Genomic DNA, 20,160 nt, shown 5'->3' on the forward strand with positions numbered 1-20,160 from the left:
GAGCGTCGCTTCCTCATCGTCTGCACATCGCGCCGGAGTTTTGCTGTCTTTTGTCCTTGCACTTGGCAGAATTTGGCACTGGGACTGGATTCTCTATCCCTCCTTCTGTACTCTGGGGTCTTGTAAATTCCGGTCTCATTGAAGAGCTGCGATAAACGTCTTAATAGCCTCGTATCTGTAATTTGAATATCTATTTGAAACGGCCCTCTAGGGCACTGCAGCAGAGTAGTGCAGAGCAGTATCTTACCTGCTCTCATCTACTCTTTATCTCTTCCATTCCCCCCTTATCCCAGTCATATCTGTCAGGGAGGACTAATACAGAATTAATTCTGTTAGTCTCAGACAAACTAAGAGAAAATAGCACTGCTGGACCGGTATAAAACATTGCAATTCAGAGCAGAATCTGTACCTTCAGCTGCATGTTAAAGAACATCATGACTCTCCGGCATTCCCGAAAAAAACTACATAAATCCAATCAGTTTTTCTCCATATTGGGATTTAAGTCCTAGAACACTGAATACATATCAGCATTGCTTTGAAACAGTAATAGACAGATATGTCACAGTTGTTTTGTTTGTTGTATAGAACGCATATTACACAGAGGATAAAACATCATGCAGAGGATAGAGCACGTCACACAGAGGATTGGACAGTAGCTGCATCTGCAGCTTCAAGAGACAAATAGAAATACACCTGATTTTTCATAAAGACACCAAGCAGTCAATGCTTTGGGGACAAAATGTAGTACAAAACCAGGTTCAGGACACCAGAATTGATGCCTGAGGGAGGTAGGAATTATTATAACCATCTTCTCATACTATTATTTAACATTCAATACCTGTTCTGAAATGCTGCACCATGCTTGAGTTGCTTGCCATTTTGAAGGTTCACACTTACAAAGAAGCTAAACTGACAACACCTAGCCCGTAAATGAAGGCATATCCTTATGAAACTGACTACAGGGTCAGACAATACTACAAGGGAAATCCATGGGTTTCTATTTTTTGCTGCAAAACAGGATGGGCTGGCTACTATGCAGCCAGAATTCCAAACTACTTCCATCCCTGCTACATGTGGATGAGCATGGAAAAAACCCCCAGGGTCGACAGCACTTAGAAGTATGATGATTTGGGTATTAATTTTACAATAAGAAGGATTTCTTTTGCATTGCCATACTTCTTTGCTGCTGATGACATTTTGCTTGTGTGTGTACCCAGGAGATGCTCTGGTCGCAGCTGAAATAAGGGAGGGAGGGAGGGAGGGTGGGAGGAAGGAAGGAAGGAAGGAAGGAAGGAAGGAAGGAATTTGGAAGGAAGGAATTCGGAAGGAAGGAAGGAATTTGAAAGGAAGGAAGGAATTCGGAAGGAATTCGGAAGGAAGGAAGGAATTAGGAAGGAAGGAAGGAAGGAAGGTAGGTTACCTTGTGCTGTCCCATCCAGTCCCATGAGGCATTTCATGGCCCTGATGATTTGCTCTGCTACGGCGGGACACATAGATGTGGCGTACACAGCGCTGTGAGAATGAGTTCGTAAAAAGTCCACAAGGTCCTTACACAAGCAAAACAAAGCATGAATGAGCTGTGAGCTGGCCAAACAACAGATCTCCCTCTTAACTACTGCAGGAGTGGGAATGTGCAAAAGGAAGAGGACATTTCACGAGCTCCTGGATTGCTTTCTTGGCTGCCACTGTTGATACATGGCCTGAAGAAACATCAGGCAGGTGCAAATACTTTACCATATAAGTGGGGCAATTACAGCTGAAACAAAAGTCTGGAATAGAATAATGTTTACTTCTGCGCTAAGACTTATTATAAAGGAGCCAAAATAATTTCAAGACCAATGAACAGCTGCGCTTACAATAATGCTGCTCAGTTCCTCTCTGGTAATGAAACAAAGGCTATATGACATCAGTATAGGTCCTCTGCCACATGACCTAGCCCAGGAAAAGCAACCTTAATGGGATCTATCTTTGTCTATAAGCACATAAATTTTCAATCAAAATTTTCAATCACTGCGGCAGGTACAGTCATGTTAAGAGTTGGTATAATTGCTGGTTAACTAAGAACACAATCTGTGCTCTTAGAAAAACCACTGATATACTGTAGGCATGTCTAAAGCACCAGTAACTCTCCTGAATCCAGGCCTGCAGTAGGGAATTCAGATCTTATTAAGATCTTCATTGTTATAACAACTTATGTCCCTTAGTGCAAAATATCAGAATAACAGTTACCACACTAAGAGTTGAAAGCATGTTAGTGAGGAAGGGATGAGGCCTGCTCGAAAATTGACTTTGATAAGAAAATATAATCAGAAAAAAAAAAAAAATCCAGTGAGAGTAACACAAATCACTACCAAAAATACTGTATGAGTCTATGCAGTAATCCCAGTGCTGGGGATAAAGATTTACCTAACCTTACACAGGTTATGCACGGCCATATTGCAATTGTATTCCTAAGGGTTTGGTCAAAAGCTAAGGCGGCCTCTGGGCTCCAGCTGATGCAGAATAAACAGTGCCACTGAGAGCGTTTGGCTGCAGAAAGGAATGTAAGTGGGTGAATGGGTGAGCAGCCTTCCAAGACTGAGAAGCCTAAGGCAAAGCTTGGTGATACACACAGGCATGAAAAGAGCAACCTGTTTGCATTTAAAAAAACTTCCAAGGATTAGAGGATAAATTAAATCAAACTACTTTTCACAGGTCTAATCTTTCTATACTTTCTAGCTACATTAGCCACATTGTCTTTGGTAAGAAATAAATGTAGAGATACAAATTCAGGAAGCCAATGAAACAGAGAAAATTGATTCTTGATGTATTATGACACTTGGTTTTAAAATCTCCAGGGGCAAACCCAAAAAAGACAGTAAAATATACACAGTTTATACTTTCTTATAGCCCTTTTATTCTACTGTAGGACTACCCTTATTAATGTTATCCTGACAACAACCATATGGGCTGTCTAAACAGGCTTCCCACTCATTCAGCAGACTGCTTAAAAAATACATTCAGCTGGGTATGAAAAGAGCAAATAATCAGCAACCATTTGATCTCTCTGTCAAGCAACAAAACCAATGACATTTCACAATGGCGCTGATTATGCTTTCTCTTCTACACCCTCAGTTAAAGCAAGCTCAGCTCTACTTTTTGTTGACATCTGTTGTTGGCAAGGGACTGTTTTGTTAATGTATGTGGAGCAACTGAGGACACAGAATTTACTATTGCAAAAGGCCCCCAGTAACCTTTCTCCATTCTCCTAAAAAATGCAGCTATGTCAATCCACAACTCTTTAGGAATTTTATTATCAGTGGATGAAACTGTGGTTTTAATCTCTCAATATTGCTCCACACACTGTTTACAAATGTGAAACAAAGTAATGAGCAATCCACATGCAAATTAATGTAGGGAAGTATATTTAGCCAACCACAACATGTCCAAACGTTTCCAAGACAAACAACAATCATCAGGGTGGCACAGAAATAACCCAACTCAAGCAAATTACATAATGTGAACATGAGACAAAAATAAGGAAGTCTGACTGTTTGATGTGCATTTGGGATCCAGGCAAAAATGATGCTAACTTTAGAATAGTGCTCATGTTAAGCAGTCTGTGAAAAAAACCTACTGAAATATATCATGTATAATATGAAAGCAGTTCCCACACCCTTGATGTGAAATTGTTTATGATTTCCTTTTACCTTTCTGCCAGCTATGTATCCTCCAGCTGCACCAAAACTCTTTGTGAATGTTCCCATTAATACGTCAACATCATCGGGACTCATTCCGAAGTATTCCACAACTCCTCGGCCCGTCGCTCCCACTGCACCAATGCTGTGAGCTTCGTCCAAGTAGAGGTAGGCTCTGTATTTCTTCTTCAAGGAGACGATCTCTGGCAGGCGCACGATGGACCCTTCCATGCTGCACATGGGGAGAATCAGGGATGAACAACAAACCCTGTACTCTTTCCGATACTGGCAGAAAACACAGTCATTAATTGCCTTATTCCACCAAAGCTCTTCTGGAATCTCAATTTTTACTTACAAGCCAAAGAAAACTTGCGACCCTTTCCCGCTTGCAGGTGAGTATAAAACAGTTAAATAGTTTTGGAATTCAAGCAATCAAAACCAGTCCAAAAGTCTTTGAATGTTTGTAAATTGTCAACATGTCAGAGGAGAGAAGGAAAGGTGAAAAGCAAGGGAGAGATACTTACCCAAAAGCAGCACATTACAGTTCATCTCTACAAAACAAATATTATAAAAAACTGCTATAGTTCAGTCTGGTCCTTGCTTACTTCATCGTCAGCTACTGTGGCAATATTTGGGCATAATAGCTCGAGAGCAAATTCATCTGGTGCAGAGGAGTTGAGTCCAACATACACTGGAGATGGGCCATGTGAAACCCACAGCTGGTGCCATAAACTCTAAGCAATCCCAGCCTTCACAGAATCAGGGATTAAAACAGGCAGCTGAAACCCAGTCTTGCCAATTTTTGCTCTTGATATGTACTTTTTAGGAAATGTAGCCTGCTACCTAGTAATCAAAAAAAAAAAAAAGTTTCCATTCCTTTTCTTTTTTACTTTCTTACAGCCATGCAGAAAAATGAAATATTTTGAACTGGCACAGGTTACTCAGAGAAGTTGTGTCCCATACCTGGCAGTGTTCTAGGCCAGGCTGGATGGGGCTCTGAGCAACCAGGTTTAGTGGAAGATATCCCTGTCCATGGCAGGGGGGGTTGGAACAAGATGAGCTTTCAGGTCCCTTCCAACCCAAACCACTCCATGATTCTGTGATTAATAGTGTATTGAGATTTATAGGAATGAGAAAAGATGATAAATCTTTTGCACTGTTGGCAGTCATGTCAGTAAATGAGAAGACACAGAGGAGGTGTCCAGCAAAATGAAAGCCCAGGGAGATAAATAAGAAATGCTCTCTGATCCCATAAAGATGACATATCCAGAGTTTTGCTGTGAAGACTTGTGTCTTGAAAACCTTTGTGAGATGACTACAGCTATGCTTGGATATGCTCAGATGCACTCAGTATTCATTTCATAATGAGTTAAATGTGTTCTCTTCCACTAGCTCTAGTAAGCAGGTCTTTAAAAGCTAAAAACTTCCTATCAAACACAAAGTCAGCACGCTGTGTGCCAGGAAAACCAGGGCTCTTGTGGCTAAGGCCCACAGCTATGGTGTATCCACTTGCAAACTCATCAAGTTTCAGGTGAGCAGAAACACGGACTTTGGTCCCAAATAGCAAGTACAAAAGAGCAGTGCAATCAATAGTGTCCTGGGAATTTTTAGATCCTGGACCGATGACTTTCACAGGCTGCTTTGTTGCCACTCTACTTGTACTGTGCAGCTGGAAGTTTGGCACCACAAAAGGAGCATGATGTGCTTTTAGCACTCAGGAAATTTCTGACAATTTTAGTCCTTCTTCATCCTTTGGTCTTCTGAGTAAGCTTGGAAACTGTTTGGTCTCCAGTTTTGAAGGAGACCTGCCCACAGGCAAGTCTCCATCAGTGTAACAGCACGGGGGAGTAGCCGTAGACAAGGGTTGCCTGTGCTGTTCATACTGGGAGGTTCAGAGAGCCTGGCTGTGTGTGCCTGGAGGCATATTTTTGGCTGTTGGTGACTGCTGGCAAATCTTGCCCTTCTGTCTTGCCCAGCCATAAAAGAGGCAGCTGTGGGACTGTATGTTGGCACCATGGTCCCTTGCAGCAAAGAAGGGTGGGCTTGTACTGCAAGCTCCTGAGGACTGGGCTTTCTCACTTTTCCCAAATGGCACTTGGCAGCTGTGGAAGAAGCAACTTAAACCACCACAGCTATTTTCCTAGTGAATACAAGTCCTCACATAGCCCAGAGTCAAAGCATTAGTCAGCTAAAATGACACTGAGCCACTGGGTGTGCTTGGACATGCAGCATCCTACGTGCTGGGCTTGGCAGCTTTCAGCTGTGTCTGGTCGGTCTGCAGGAGAGCCAAGGAGCACCTCTGCAGAGGGAAGCACACTGCCATCCCACCCTCCACCTTCCAGCAATGCTTGGGCACAGAAGGACAAGAACAGTTTTTCCACATTTATATGGTCATCACTAGGCTTAGTGGCTCACACAGATTCAGGCAGGACAGACAGCATCTAACTTCAAAAAGACAGGAGTAAAAAAATGGCAAATTAAAAATGCTGTGTATTTGTGTAATGGAAGGAAAGTTGTGCTGAATCCCAGAATACATGGAGCTGGTACATGGCTGATGCAAGATTTAACCATTTAGAAGATTTAATGAAAACTTTTCTTACTCATATGAGTAGGAGATTTCTCTTGGAACTCTAAGCTGTTTAGAAAAACAAGGTACTTGTATTCAGTTTCAGTTTTGAGTTACTGCTCTTGAAAGATGCTGGCTGACAAAAATGCAGTAGTTGACGGAGGTCCTAATGTGGCCTTGAAGTGTCCATGGAATAGATAAAGTGCTGCTGGAGTGCACATATTCTGTGCTGCCATTCAAACAAGTGTCAGCCCTCCTGACGCAGAGATGAGAACTGTTTTGCTGCCTGCTCTGTTCTTGGTCTCTCTTTTGACCCTGGGAGACGGTTAGTGATATGCACACCTAGAATTGCTTCAAGATAAAGCTCATTTCACATGATCCCTTGGGTAGCCCAAATAGAAAGTTTACTGAATCCTTCAGTAAATGTTGATGTCAAGTAGCTTAAACCAAAAAGCCAGAAATGAACTGTAATCGTTCTGTCTCACTCTGGTTGTGCCACACAGCTTTGTGTACAAACAGCTATTGGGTTCAAACGTATTGATCTGTTTCCAGATCTGCTCAAGCACACAGGGCATATAAAAAACCCCCAGGCACAGATGAACTCAAGCTGGCTCTGCCCAGGCCAGGCGTTCCCATTATGTGGTACGACATCCTGTCTTGTGGCACAAATTCTTAGCTTGGGGGCAGGGATGGAAAACTTCTAGATTGCAGCTGACCCTCATATCTCCCCTGTCTGGTGGACAGGCACAAAAACTTGAGTTAGTACACACTCATTTTGAACGTACTTCCAGAGGTGAGGAGATAATCCCAAATTTTGGGAACACTCCAGTTTGAAACTGGACATTCCTCCTGATGTAGCTGATGAATTGTGGACCCAGGTGCTTTGAGAGACAGGAGGTGTGTGCTTGGGATGTTCACTTCACTTGGAACGCAGGCTCACCCTTGACATAATACTGATGGTTTTTTTGCCCAGTTTATTTTGAAACTTCTTGGGAAAAGAGGTTTCTACATTCTGCTACATTACCGCAGTTTCCATTTTTTTTCCATCAGGAAAACTAATTTACAAATATTCCACCTGTTATCTACTTTGTAACAGCATCACTCAGCATCTCTAGACATGCCCTGGAGTACCACTGTCTTTTCAACATTTGAAGAATTTATCTGTTCCCCTTTCAGGCTAGTTCGTAATTGGGAAAATCCCTCCCTTCCTGGCCTGCTACTCCCAAGACATATACATTCCACTTTAACAGTTATTTTAGGTACTGTTTTCTTACATAAACCTTGTACATTCATACAACAATCTCTGTTTTGTAGTTTAGAGCAATAAATTTAAGGATATCTTTCAACTCTGCCCTCAAATACAACTCCATTTCAACACTGAAATGACAGAAATGTTAACCTTTAATGCTGGTCCTTGGCCAAAGACATTAAATGTTACCTCATTCTTTTCTGGAAGTCCAGTCACTTAATCCCAGGAAATAAAAAATAACCCCAATAAATTTCCTACACTATTGGAACTTCTAATGCACATGAAAAGGCATTGGACAATATCTAACTGATCAGAGCTATTTTCTTAGCTGGAAGGGAAAATACACAAATTAAATTAAAAGCAAGGAAAAAACAAATGAAAACCAATCTGTTTTGATCAGTTTCTGATGCCCCATAACTCCTGCCCTGGGCCTTGGCCTATCTGACTCCTAAGTAAATATGCATGGCAGAGAGCAGAAGCCTACCACAAACCATGTAAGAACACAGTAACTGATTAATCCTGAACTGGAAATGGTAGAAGCCAAGGGAAACATTAGCTGGAATTCAAATAATAAAAATATGATTTAGCAAGTCAGTTTAACTTGTGCCCTGGTCATTGCCAAAACTTGTTCATGCTTTTTGGAGTCAAGATTGATGGCTAGATGGCCTCCCTCAGTTTGGAACACAAATGGAATATATTTGCTCCTAAGCTGGTCCAAGTTAAGAACCAGCTTTCACTAGGAGTTACATTTAATTTTGATGGTTTTTTTTTTCCTTTTTAAGATAATAGAGACATTAAAAAGCAAACAAACATATACTTAATGCTATTTATTTGACATGTTGCTTGAGTGCTCCCCAAGTCGAGGGGCTAATTGTGCCTTCAGTTGTAACCAAACAAAATCTGTGGTTTATGGTATCAAACACAAGTCTGATTTCCAGAAATGCTCGTGTTGGCTAACAGTCACCCTTTTCAAATTTTGCCAGCTGGTAAGTTTAGGCTTATGCACAGTGTAAACACTTAAAGATACTCCTAATGGAAACAGAAGGCAAATTTCTTTCCATACCATAAACTTCACCATACTAAGACTATGGTGTCCCATATAACAATATTTTTTTAAAGAAGGAAAGCTTAGTGTTTTCTTTTACATCTCTGGAAAAAGCATTTCTGTAAAAATTTGCCAAGCCAAACTTGCAAATCAAGACATTTTAACTTTGAGAATGGCTCTGAACAAGTTATTTAAATTCTATATTTGCTCCCCCTGTAGCATAACTTAAGGAAAAAAAAATAAAAAGCAGTATTAACTATTGTAAGAAGAATACATTAAATACACTCTAACTCCTCTTAAACCCTCTTGATGAATGCTAATTTGGCATCTGGCAGACCTTCAAGAAAACTAACACTAGCCAATATAGGGCTGGAAAATTTTAGTCTTTCAAACATCCCAGGCCAAGAAAGGAAAGAACATACACACGAAAAGAGTAAGAGTATTTCTATTCTGTCCTTCTCCAGCTGTTTTTTTGCATATGAAAGGTTCTTAGCTACCAAGTGGCTCAGACTGCCCGGCCTGTGAGCCTGCTCCCGGCGTGCCGCAGGGCTGCCTGGCTGCGCGTGTCCCGGGCTGGCAGAGGTGGCAGGGCCACGGCGCGGCGGCACATGGTGGCATTCACCCTCAAGTCACAGCAGATTTGCTTTACAACCAAACCACGCTCTACAATTTCTGATCTGCTTAGACCATGAAAACAACTAAGCAACCAGCCTCGCTACTGCTAGGGATAGTTTCCAATGAGAGACTATTAGAGAGCTGAGCTTTGTTTTTCTTTTACTTTATGCCTTTCAGGGCATGAGTGGTCTTAACATTATTTAGCCTTTATGGAGCTGAAGGAACTTTATGGTTCCTTTTAGTAGGTACTCTGAGGTTTAACATGCTTTTATTTTGCACTCCAACAGAAGGTTCTTTGAACTCCGGAAAATTAAATCTCATTTGAGAATGAACTGCAAAACTAAAGGAAAAGAAAACTCTACACCAAATATAAATCTGGAAATACAGTTATAAGTTAATGTAGTTAAATAGCTGACAGTGGATTTGTCCCACTGCTTGGATTGATCTGTGTTACCAGTCTACCTTCTTGCTCCCTAGTGGTCAATATTCAGGGTAAAGGATTTAAAAGTGAACAAAGCTCAGCAGCTGGAGCCTTTTCTGTCAGCCATGTGACCAATGGGAACATTTGTCAGTAAAATGTTGGTGGTCCACTTAATTTCTGCATGATCAAAGTCCTTAAATCTGAGCTTTCTTTTAGTAGTACCAAGCGATGTTTATTTGTAGTTTTGCTCTGTTTATTCTGGTTGAAAGGACATGTTCAGCCTGCTTTGGATCAGCTGATCTGCTGCCAACCTGTTTCACCTCTGAATGACACGTGTTTAGATAAGGACTGATTTGGTCTCTTTGCAGATGGAAAATGTTAGGCATAAAGAAAGCCCTGATTACTCTGAAGTTGTGATGACATGAGATCATAAAAGATTTATCACAAAAAAAAGCTAATTGGCTAAGCTGTGCCAGCGTTTTGCAGTAAAATGGCATAAGTGACTGCCCATCCAGACTGGCTGTATTTCAGCCACACATGATATGATCCCTACATATAAAGTTTTAATGCCACTTTTATAACCATGTCATGTCCTGTGGATGAGTGGTTCAGGTTCCCTTTTCCCTGGGGCAGGTCTCACTACTCCCCAAACTACCCTTCTCCTGCTCCCCCATCTCCTGTCATCACCCCAGTAGCCGTGCCTAGATCCCTGCAAAAACCCTCTTACTGTCCAAACCCCTGCTTCTTCAGCCCTTCCTGCCTTTCCCTTCTCCAACTCCTGCCCATCAGTGCCTCCCCTTCCACGAGCCCCCTGGCTGCCTTCCCAATGACCTTCTCCAGACTGGAGAAGTTGCCGGGGTGAAGCCCAGGATGGTGAGCCTGGCTGGTGCCACTGCTTTGCTGCTCAACTCCAGTGACTGTTTGCCTTTCTGCTTGGGTATAAGCTGCACCACAGGAGTGAACTGGAGTTACCTGACTGAGATGCTCTGTAATTATATTGTATTATTTATGCTGGTATTATCAGATGGATTCTCAAAGGCACTTCTCTCATTTGAATTCCTCCAGGGACCAGGGCTACATTAAATACCACTCCATAATTCTTTGAAAGCCAGTCTTTCAATTATTTTCCTGTTAAAGTGTGAGTCTATTAGATCCAGCACTAGTTACTAGAAAGGTGCTGATATCACTTAGCTTAAGTTTAGCTTGAGATTTAAGATTCCAACAGCTGGGCAAGAATTGGGCATGCAGACCTTAATTAATTCTGTGTAGTTGTCTTTTGATCTGCCCATGCATAACAAACAACTCCAGAAAGCTCAGCTTACTCACTTAGCAGAACTCCTCACCACCTATAGCTCCATGAACTCTATCACATCTGTCACAGCAAACATCACCTTATCTGTCTTGCTCTCACAGTACATCTCCCACTCCACTGTGATTTGCTAAATCAACATCCAGAACAATGTACAGGATCTAACTGGAGCTACAGGATCCAAGGTTCAGGATGACATAATGGAAATCAACATATTTATGAGATCACAGAATGTTACTGTAACTTCCACTCTCATTAAGATTTTCCTCAGATACCTACAGTCAGAGTTTGCCCCACTCAATTCATCATTCTGTCCTCAGAAATGATAGAATACTCATCTTTCTACAACATAAACATACCTGTAAATGCCCTCCACGAGGATGATAATTTTTCTCCATGCTCTGTGGGTGCGAGGCTGTCCATATATTATTGCATCCCTCAGCAACTTCTCGAGGCTCTGCATATCTTTATTTAAAAATAAGAAAAAGGAGGAAGGAAAAACATTAACAAAGATCTTTCTCAAGAACTTCCAATTTTCTCCTGGGCACTATTTTTCCTATACAGAAAAAGACAACATTACAAAACAATGTGTCCTAAAGATAAACTTCCTTTATTAGTAGGCAAGACCCAACAATTAATTTAATTGGCGTGAATGCAATGTAGTGACAAAAAGAGTTATAAAAAGCTTCGAGTAATACACCTGCTCTGGGAAACTTTCAGAAATCCTTGGCATACATTTTTATTTAAAGGCAAAAGGGAATCACTTTGCTTCAGTACTGAGGCTAATTGCCAGCAGCTCTGTGTAGGGGTTGCTGATACTCATAATTTATCAAGGCTTCAATAGTGAGTTTTGGTTGCTTTCCAATCACAGGCTCATGAACAACAAACATTTCTTTAGCAAAGGTTTTAACAAGGCTGCACGAAGCACATCAGGATGGCAGCAAGAGAAGCCTTGTCCTTCTCAAGAAGGAAAGCAAGTGGAAGGTTGCTGATGAAAAAGGAAGAGACAGGTGGATACAAGCACATGGCATGGATACACCGATTTGGGGCCTAAATGCTTGGTGCTTGTGGGACTTCAATAAAAGGAGACCTGGAACAAGGTTATGATCCTTAGCTGATTTCTTAAGGGCTGAGTGTGGGTCACCTAAAAAAATTCTTGAAGGAAAGCCATTGAAATTTTGAAAAACGTGGAAAAAGCAAGAAAAAACACCACAGAAATCAGGGTCAGACCAAATGTGGCTCTCAATGCACCAGCATTCTAGTGTCTCTAATGAATGGACACTGTTCAAAATGAATTATTCTGGTACTTTTCAGGAATTTGGATTGGTACTTCAAAACGTTTTCCAAGAACATCCTACAGAGTCTCATAATATCCCAAGGAACACTACAGATCAGCTCAAACTGTGGCCTGAGAAAATCAATGGCATTTTTTCCCAATATAACCCCATTTGCTTCAGCAACACACCTTAACACAGTTGATATAACCTACTACAATAGCACAAAGTTAATGTGTAAAATGAATTGTCCCAAGCAAAGAAAATACACCTTAGAAATATTAGTATTGATCTCTACTTTGGTTTCTGCCCGAGGGGAATGGGGTCGTTTGCACATTAAGTGCCCATCGTGAGTAACCTGTGCCCTGAGAGGTGGCCAGGTTATGACCCAAACCCTTCCACATCCTGATGCCTCCCCTGTCCCCAGCAGCATTCAGTGATGTTGATGAAAGGTGAAGTTCTCAGCAACAAAACTGCCACTCTGCACCTTCCACACTGCCACAAGGACCGAGCAAGCCCTTGCTGTACTCTACAGAGCACAAAATAGGCATGAACAATACCAGTTGCCCCTTATTTCAGTGGTGCAATCGCCTGCACAGCTCAGTGAGCTCCGAGACGGAAATGCTGTTAGGAATGATGCACACAGCACACTTTCCACTAGATGGCAACCAAGGAAACAAAAGTTTTTTGGTGCTTTATAAGGGAAAGTTATAACCAAGCTGAGCATTTGCAGCTGCTCACGTTGTCTTTTGTTTCAAGAAGATAGTATTTAGAACTCCTCCTAAAGGGCTCCCTCAGGATGACAGAGAGCTCACAGTAAAATTTGGACACCCCCTTTTCTCCACCGAATTGTTCTCTACTGTTGTCACTGTCATCTATATCCTTTTGGGACCTTTCAAATCCTCTTCTGAATCACACAGGGTTTTTCAATTCAGTGTTCTATGTGTCAGTCCAGATTGGCTCTTGACTTCAGGGAAGTAATTTTGCCTCTGAGCTAAAAGCATGGCTTGAAGATTCAGTTGTTTCAGCACACATTCACATAAAAAAAAAGGAAAGAGGGGATGAAGTGAAATGTATAATTCTGTTTTAGAAAATACAAGGCTGTGAATAGCTTCTCTGTTCAAACTACTGTGGAACATGAGACCACAGACTGGGGAGAACCTCTCTGAGGGATGAGCTTCCCTGATTTTACACATAAGATAGTCCTGCTGGAGTACAGGCTACGGACATGCCTGTTTGCAGGGTCAGGGCTATTTCACTTTCTTTTCAATATCTCATTCCAAAAAACATATACATGTGGCCCTTTCTGAAGCCTGTAATAGTCAACACATAATCTGTTCAGGTGGAAATGAATTTTACTGACCTACTGACTCTGTGCCTCATTTGAAAAGGGGAACTAGGCAGGAAGAAAAAATCTGTAACTTTAAATATTCCCCACAAAAGGCTGATTCCATTCTTCAAAGTGAAGACAAAGTGCTCTATGTGTTTGTGCTTAGGCTTTTCAGAAAGCAGGGATATACTGAATAGCAGGAAAAACAACAGTGCAACCCCAGGTGACTTTCAGATAGCAAATTATTTACCCATTAAATATAGTTAGATTGAGAGACATTAGGACATTAAGATGATGAGCTGCACGAGTCCATCTTGAATAACCAGTTATAGAGAAAATAACAGTCCTTCCTTGTTTGACCATCACCAGCCCAGGGTTTTCAGTGGCAATGGCCAACAACTGCTCACCAGCCCAGGAGCTGGTGTTAAGAATTTGACTTGAGCAGTCTGTCAAAGCACAACCAAATCTGTCCATGTTTTGCTTTCCACCTTGTCCTTATAGCATATTGTCCAGATATGGAGGGAAAAGTTTCCTAAGAGGGAACAGTGGATCTATCAATGGGTTGGTGGACTTGCATAATCCTTGTTCGGGATTTTTCAGAGTTACTTCAGGAGAAAACAAACTGCCAGTGGGCTGGAGCGAGTCTGGACCTGGGCAGGCAGCGTGTCATGCTGCCTCCAGTGCAGGTGGGACACCAGGCTCCTGGAGGGAGCACAGCACGCTCAGGGAGACACGGCGTCTCCACCCCTCATCCTTACACTGCAATGCTGGGGATGTCATCACCATTCCTCTGCGTGGGCTGGCAGCTGAATCCTGTTTAATTAAAATAAACAGGCTGCTACTACTCTTGTCACATTCTTCTTTTCGCTTTGTGCTTGTAACTCTGATTTTCAGTTTCTCCCCTTTTGCACTCTCCTGCAAGTTCTTGCAGACCCTGTGGCTACACATGGATATCTGTTTGGAACGTGGGAGTGGTGATCACTGCAGCCTCAGCGACAGTCTGAGACTGCCCTCCCTGCCCCGCAATAAATACCAATCTCTCTGAAAGGAAAGGGCACTGGCTCAAGAAAGCTCCCTGCTCACACTTGGCAGGTCAGACGTGGCTTTCTCAAAGCAGAGAGGACAAACGCAGACACAGCGTGCAGGGAGCAGGACAGACCAGTCTCCTTGCCCTGGTGGCGTCTGTATGTGTCACAGGGAAATACACACCCAACTGCCGTCCACCTATCTGGGCAATAATCCTGTCTCTGATAGTGGCCAGAGGCTTCAAGAAGCACAAAACTCTAGTGGGTAATGTGCCTTTCATCCTGCTCTGTAATAGCTGTAACACTGCCCTCCCTTCTGAAATTCAAGGCCTATCTACACACTTAAAAAAAAAAATATTAAGGAACCATCCTGTACTAAGCCACCACAAACTCTTTGGGTTTTGTAACCAAAGAGATCTCTTTCTCATTTTTACATGTTTATGTATCTCTTTCATTTCCCTCCTATTTTATTTGCTTGCTTGATTAGTTGCACTTAGTTTACCAATTTTCTTTTTCTTTTTTCCTCTTCTTTCCTTCTTTTTAGCCAGAGAATATATTTACACTGAAAAATGAAGGCCTTCTGCCACTGAGAAATTCCTTCAGTATTAACTACAACTCCTCCAGGTAGCTGTGCTTTCTCTTTAAGGTGTCCTCACGGCACTTGTATCTGAACTCCAAAGCAGTAATTTGACTGAGTAGACTGAGAAATGCCAGAGTTGGATTAACATAAATTCACAGTTGTTGTCCAAGTTGGAAACTGTATTTTGTATGGAAACCTGGACAGCTCACACCTGCATCACACACTTGTCATCAACCACTTGATCTGTGAGAAACTAAAAAATCCCTTACTACTTTCACAACACTGAAAAAGGGCATAAGGAGGAGCTAGGAACATTTTGCCCTGATTCCCATTTCAGATGTGGAGTCAAGCACCAGATTAGAGGCTGGATTTTCACCAAGGTGCTTGGTTATACTTTGCAATTCCCTGCCTTCTTCATAGGATCCCTTGTTCTGATTGCTCAGTGAAATGCCCTTGCAATGAAGAGAACTGGAAATATTTTTCCCCCGTGGCCTGATTTCTGTACCTTGTCACAACATTCCCACAGACAGTTCCGGCAATTGCAAATCTATACCTGAAAATGGGACTGCAGTTGAGTTGCCTGATGCTGCAGGGGAAAAATGCAGTAGAATTAGAAAGAATAAACAAATCCTAAGCCTTGTATGGTGCCTTCTTTTACAGGCTGATAAGAACAGAACTCACTTGGATATAGTTAGTCCATAACACCCTCACCTGTTCACTGAAGGAACACCTGATACTGGTATAAGACCCAGAACTGCTGTGAGAGACACTCCTTGATAAAATCACAGGCGGATTGATTAATGGTTAAATATTTGGTTTTGCTTTTCAGGTTTTATTGGAAGTATTTATTTATTGTTACTTACCCAGATAAAGATCGGAGGTCCTGAAAAAGGGCTGTAAATGTATGGTGTTCTTAAAAGAGTGCCTTAGAAATTAAAAAAAGCTAAAAACCAACAGGGGATAAGTCAATCTCTCCCTGAGCCAGGAAGTAAATCCTGAGTTTAGCCCCCATTTAGCTGAAGGACCCCCATGCCTGTCACTTGGGGAAGGTGGGAGAGAATCCCTGGAGCCCAAGGCTGGTGAAGGTAACACCAGAAGCCTTCTGGCAAAAAACTAACCAAGGCCAGGCTACTACTACCCCAGAGGTGGGGAGAGGTTTTAGCCTCCCACTTTCTCCCACTGCATACTGGCTGTTGGACTGTGCTGCTGCCTGCATTCCCAGTGCAGCAATGCAGCTCTTTCCCATCTTCCCAAAGAAATCACTGCCTGGGAAGTGGTAACCTGAGTGGTGTCCACACCACAGCAGGGGAGACAAAAGGCAGGTGCTTTATGGGCAAGTTAGAATGATTTTAGTCCACTAAAGCACATTTAGGACTGCTTAGACCCTTAAATAAAATTGAAAAAAAATTAAAATCCCCTAGGCCTTCCTCAGAGCAGAGGCTCAAGGGAGCTGAACATTGCTCACAAAAACCTCACAAATGCCTGCCACAGAAAAACTCCCTGAAAGGCCAAAACCCCTGTGCCAATCCTGCTATGACCTGGGCAGGGTGAAGAGTAGAGACAGTGCTAATGAGAGCCCACAGGAAGGGAAGGCCCTGTCCAGTAGTTTTTAGTTATGGGGCTAAGATGGAATATTCTCTTACATTTCTCTCACATGGATGATCTGTGGGTGTGTGCCTGTGCATTTCTCTCAGGCCTGTAAATTCCTGTCTGTTTACAGGGAAGGGATTGTTCACTGGCAGGCAGGATGTAGGGCACATTCCTCTGTCCAAATAAAAACAGACTTAGAGGTCCACAGCACATTTTTGTCCCATTATTCACCTTAAGGCTTGTAAACCTTCTCATACACCTGTGCAATTTTTTTGTCAAAAAGGAGAGATATCTGGATGCCTTTTATTTCATCTAGGAAAAGCATAGAGGTCTAAGAATTTTGTCTGTTCTAGAAAAACTACTCAAATTTTTTATGGAAAGTGTAATGTCTAAGAGAGCTACTCACTTATTGAAATAGAACTTCATTAACTTTTTTAAGAATAAGAACTACATTATACATAATTAAGGTAATAGGTAGAGATTCCTTCTTGTCTTACCAATGAAATAATTCTCTATTAATAATAAAAGAATAATTATTTACTTTTGAAAGATGAAAAATCAATCCAATATTACAGATTTTATGCTTTGAAATAAAGTAACACAGTTTTACAGAATTAGCTGTAGCACAGCCTTTGAAAGATGAAGGTGTTTCATAGCAAGTTTAAAATGGTAGATTTTACTCTCTTTTCCGTGAAATATTTTTATCATAGAACAAAGTTTTGTATAATTTTTCTCTGACAAATAGTTTTTCCATAACAGAGCAGGGAAAGGAAAGAGGAGAGAGATTTATACGCTTGTTAGAACCTGATGGTGAAATTGATGCTTATTAAAGATCTTAAAGCAGTAACTTAAAGTGCAAAGTTTTCTATTTGTGCACAGGGCCAATACAGCACAAGGAGCCTTGCTTTCACATCAAGCAGTGTGACACAGAGCATGGCTCAATTCCCCTATTCCTAAGCATGACAATGACAGCACGAGCATACTCTGACAATTTGGGCATGCCTGTATACATCATATACCCACACAGTAGCAAGAATGAATCTGGGAGCATAAGCAACACAGCTCTGATCTAACAAAACAAACATCTGTCTAACTGAAAAGAAACCTCCCAACCCAAGCTGGAAGTTTTGGTTACTTAATTAATACAATTTTGGCCCTTAATTTATTTGCTGTACTGACTTGTTTACACTACTCCCTGACAGACCCAGAGAGAACAAGGCTGTCTGCTTCATTTTGGGTGAAACCATGCATCGTACAAAGGCACTTCCTGCTGTATTATGTTTTCCACATCCTATTTCCTCCAAAGCAAAAGGCACCTACATACATCTCTGTGTGTGTGATTTTAGATGTTAGTGATGTGTACTCATGAGTATGATTAAGGAAACATTAAAAGACAGAACTTTCTAACCATAGAACTAACAAGCTGAGAGACTCACAGAGAGCTGAGAGAAAGCATGAGCATGTGAAGCTTTCTCACATGAAGTGTTCTCTAAATGCAGCTTAGACTTGAAACTACAAAATTGTGACAACAAAAGCTGTCACTCAATTCCAAACAGTATTTGCAAAATTTTCCACTGTTTTATTTTGGAAATAAGTTAAGGCAATGTCTCAGCAATGGCATACACGACTGTCTTCGGCAAATAAAGATCTCTAATCTAGATACCAATGAGTTTTTCCAAAGCTTTTCCACTTGAATGGGCTTCCCCTGAGGTTTGCCAAGATTCTTAAAGGAACTGTCTGCATTTTCCAGTGCTGGATTAGTGCTGTTTGGGTAGCTCACTATTATTTTTAGGTTCACCCATTATTCAGAAGAGCATCAGATTTATTTACTGTCAGTGCAACAGAAGCTGGTTAGTTATCAGGTTCTGGGGAGGGGAATGAAATATTGAGAGATGGTTAGAGACCGAATTCCTTAAAGAGAGCGTGACAGCTCCAGGTGATATCTTCACAGCTTAGAGTAATAAACTCCTCAAACTGTGCTTGAATGTGCTTTGAAATGATGTGGGAAGTGACAGAAGCCAGCTGGACTGCACGCAGCATAGGTGGGTGGAGAGGCTGAGAACATTTGGATTTGGGTAGTAAGAGGTCAACCTGCAAGATGTGATGTAAACCTGATTGAATGGGAAAAGGCTTTGGACAACTAAGGAAAAGTTGAGAAAAGACTGGTGTGGCAACCATGCTTAGTATATCCAGATTTGTGGAAGCGGACCAAGTTGGGGTATGCTACAGGTTAATCTATGAATAATTAATTCTGGAAAAATATTCATGTTCAGATGGTCTTTAATTCTTGAATGATCTCCAGAAATTGCTTCTTGCTGAAATTATGAATAGATATTAATTATAACAACATCTTATATTATAATTATAGTGTGCTTTTCATTCCAACTCATCCTTAGGCCTTTTACAGCATATGCATAATTCATTTTTGCTCCCCTTGGGCCTGAACACAACACTTAATAAAGAGAAGGGATTGTATTAGCTATTAAGAAAGGTAATCAGACCTCTCTTCTGATTTCTCACCACTTTTCTAGTTTCTAAACCTTTCTTGCAATCACTGTCTGGTGGCAGCAGTGAGGATGGAAAAGGGAATTGCAATGGGGAATAAGGGAAAAGAACAAGGTCTTGCCATCAAAGGCAGTCCCAATGTCTGAGAGTAACCACAGCAGCTTTAACAAAATAAAAGTTAAAGAGCATGAGCATTTTATAAGGTAACTATACAACTGCAAATTAATGTGTGATTTCTACACTAAAATTCTATTTCAAAGAATATTTGGGATGATGCTCTTCATATAACCATCTGCATCTTTGCTATTAGATCCCTGGGAGTTCAGAGTAACTGCTTCAAAGGAATGCCAAGTTAAGGTAATTCTGGTTTCACTGAACCTGCTGGAAACAGAAGCATGTTTCTGTAATTGGGTTTCTACTGTTTGGGCTACAATGACAGTAACAATAAAACTTTTATGACAGCACACAATCATTCAGCAAGTCAAAAAGACACAATAGCAATTATAGTATTGCACTATTAATTTTTCCCATCAGAAACCACTCCTAATATTAAATGGTTGATCCTCCTGCCTGGACAAAAGTATCATCTAGGAACTGACAGCAAAGTAAGCATTGAAAGAAAGCATTCTTGCCTTTGAGATGTGAACAACTCTGTCTCTAATTTTTCCAACTTCAATACTCACTATTGTGCTTGAAGATTCTAATAGTGGCACCTGAAAGCCTCGCACCAAGAACGAGAGAAGTGTGGTTCAACTCATCACTTAAAATGAGGCAGCCCTGTGGAGAAGGAGTACAGTGAGCATCTGCATGAACTGGGAGGCTGCTGACACGTGGGCATGTGTGTGCCAGCACAGAGCATTGCACCAATTAAGCTGTAAGGATTAAACATGAAATGAATTTTCTGCCACTTTCCTGAAGGTGCCAGGGTGCACTGCAAAGGCAGGCAGAAATAATGGGATCATATTCTCAGGCAT

At 41.5% G+C, this 20,160-nt stretch overlaps 1 protein-coding gene across 4 annotated transcripts in view; it reads right to left on the minus strand.

The window, feature by feature from the left end:
- SPTLC3 (serine palmitoyltransferase long chain base subunit 3) overlaps positions 1 to 20,160 on the minus strand; it is a 90,343-nt gene that overhangs the window by 17,557 nt on the left and 52,626 nt on the right. For all 4 annotated transcript variants that reach the window (XM_017745332.1, XM_008642005.2, XM_017745333.1 and 1 more), the window contains 4 exons: positions 19,870 to 19,963; positions 11,242 to 11,347; positions 3,690 to 3,909; positions 1,421 to 1,547 (listed from right to left, as the gene is read on the minus strand). In XM_017745332.1, coding sequence (XP_017600821.1) covers positions 1,421 to 1,547; positions 3,690 to 3,909; positions 11,242 to 11,347; positions 19,870 to 19,963 — 547 coding nt within the window. The remainder of the gene's footprint in view (positions 1 to 1,420; positions 1,548 to 3,689; positions 3,910 to 11,241; positions 11,348 to 19,869; positions 19,964 to 20,160) is intronic.

The sequence above is a fragment of the Corvus brachyrhynchos genome, unplaced genomic scaffold (genome assembly GCF_000691975.1).
Source record: "Corvus brachyrhynchos isolate BGI_N302 unplaced genomic scaffold, ASM69197v1 scaffold69, whole genome shotgun sequence".
Lineage (NCBI taxonomy): Eukaryota > Metazoa > Chordata > Aves > Passeriformes > Corvidae > Corvus > Corvus brachyrhynchos.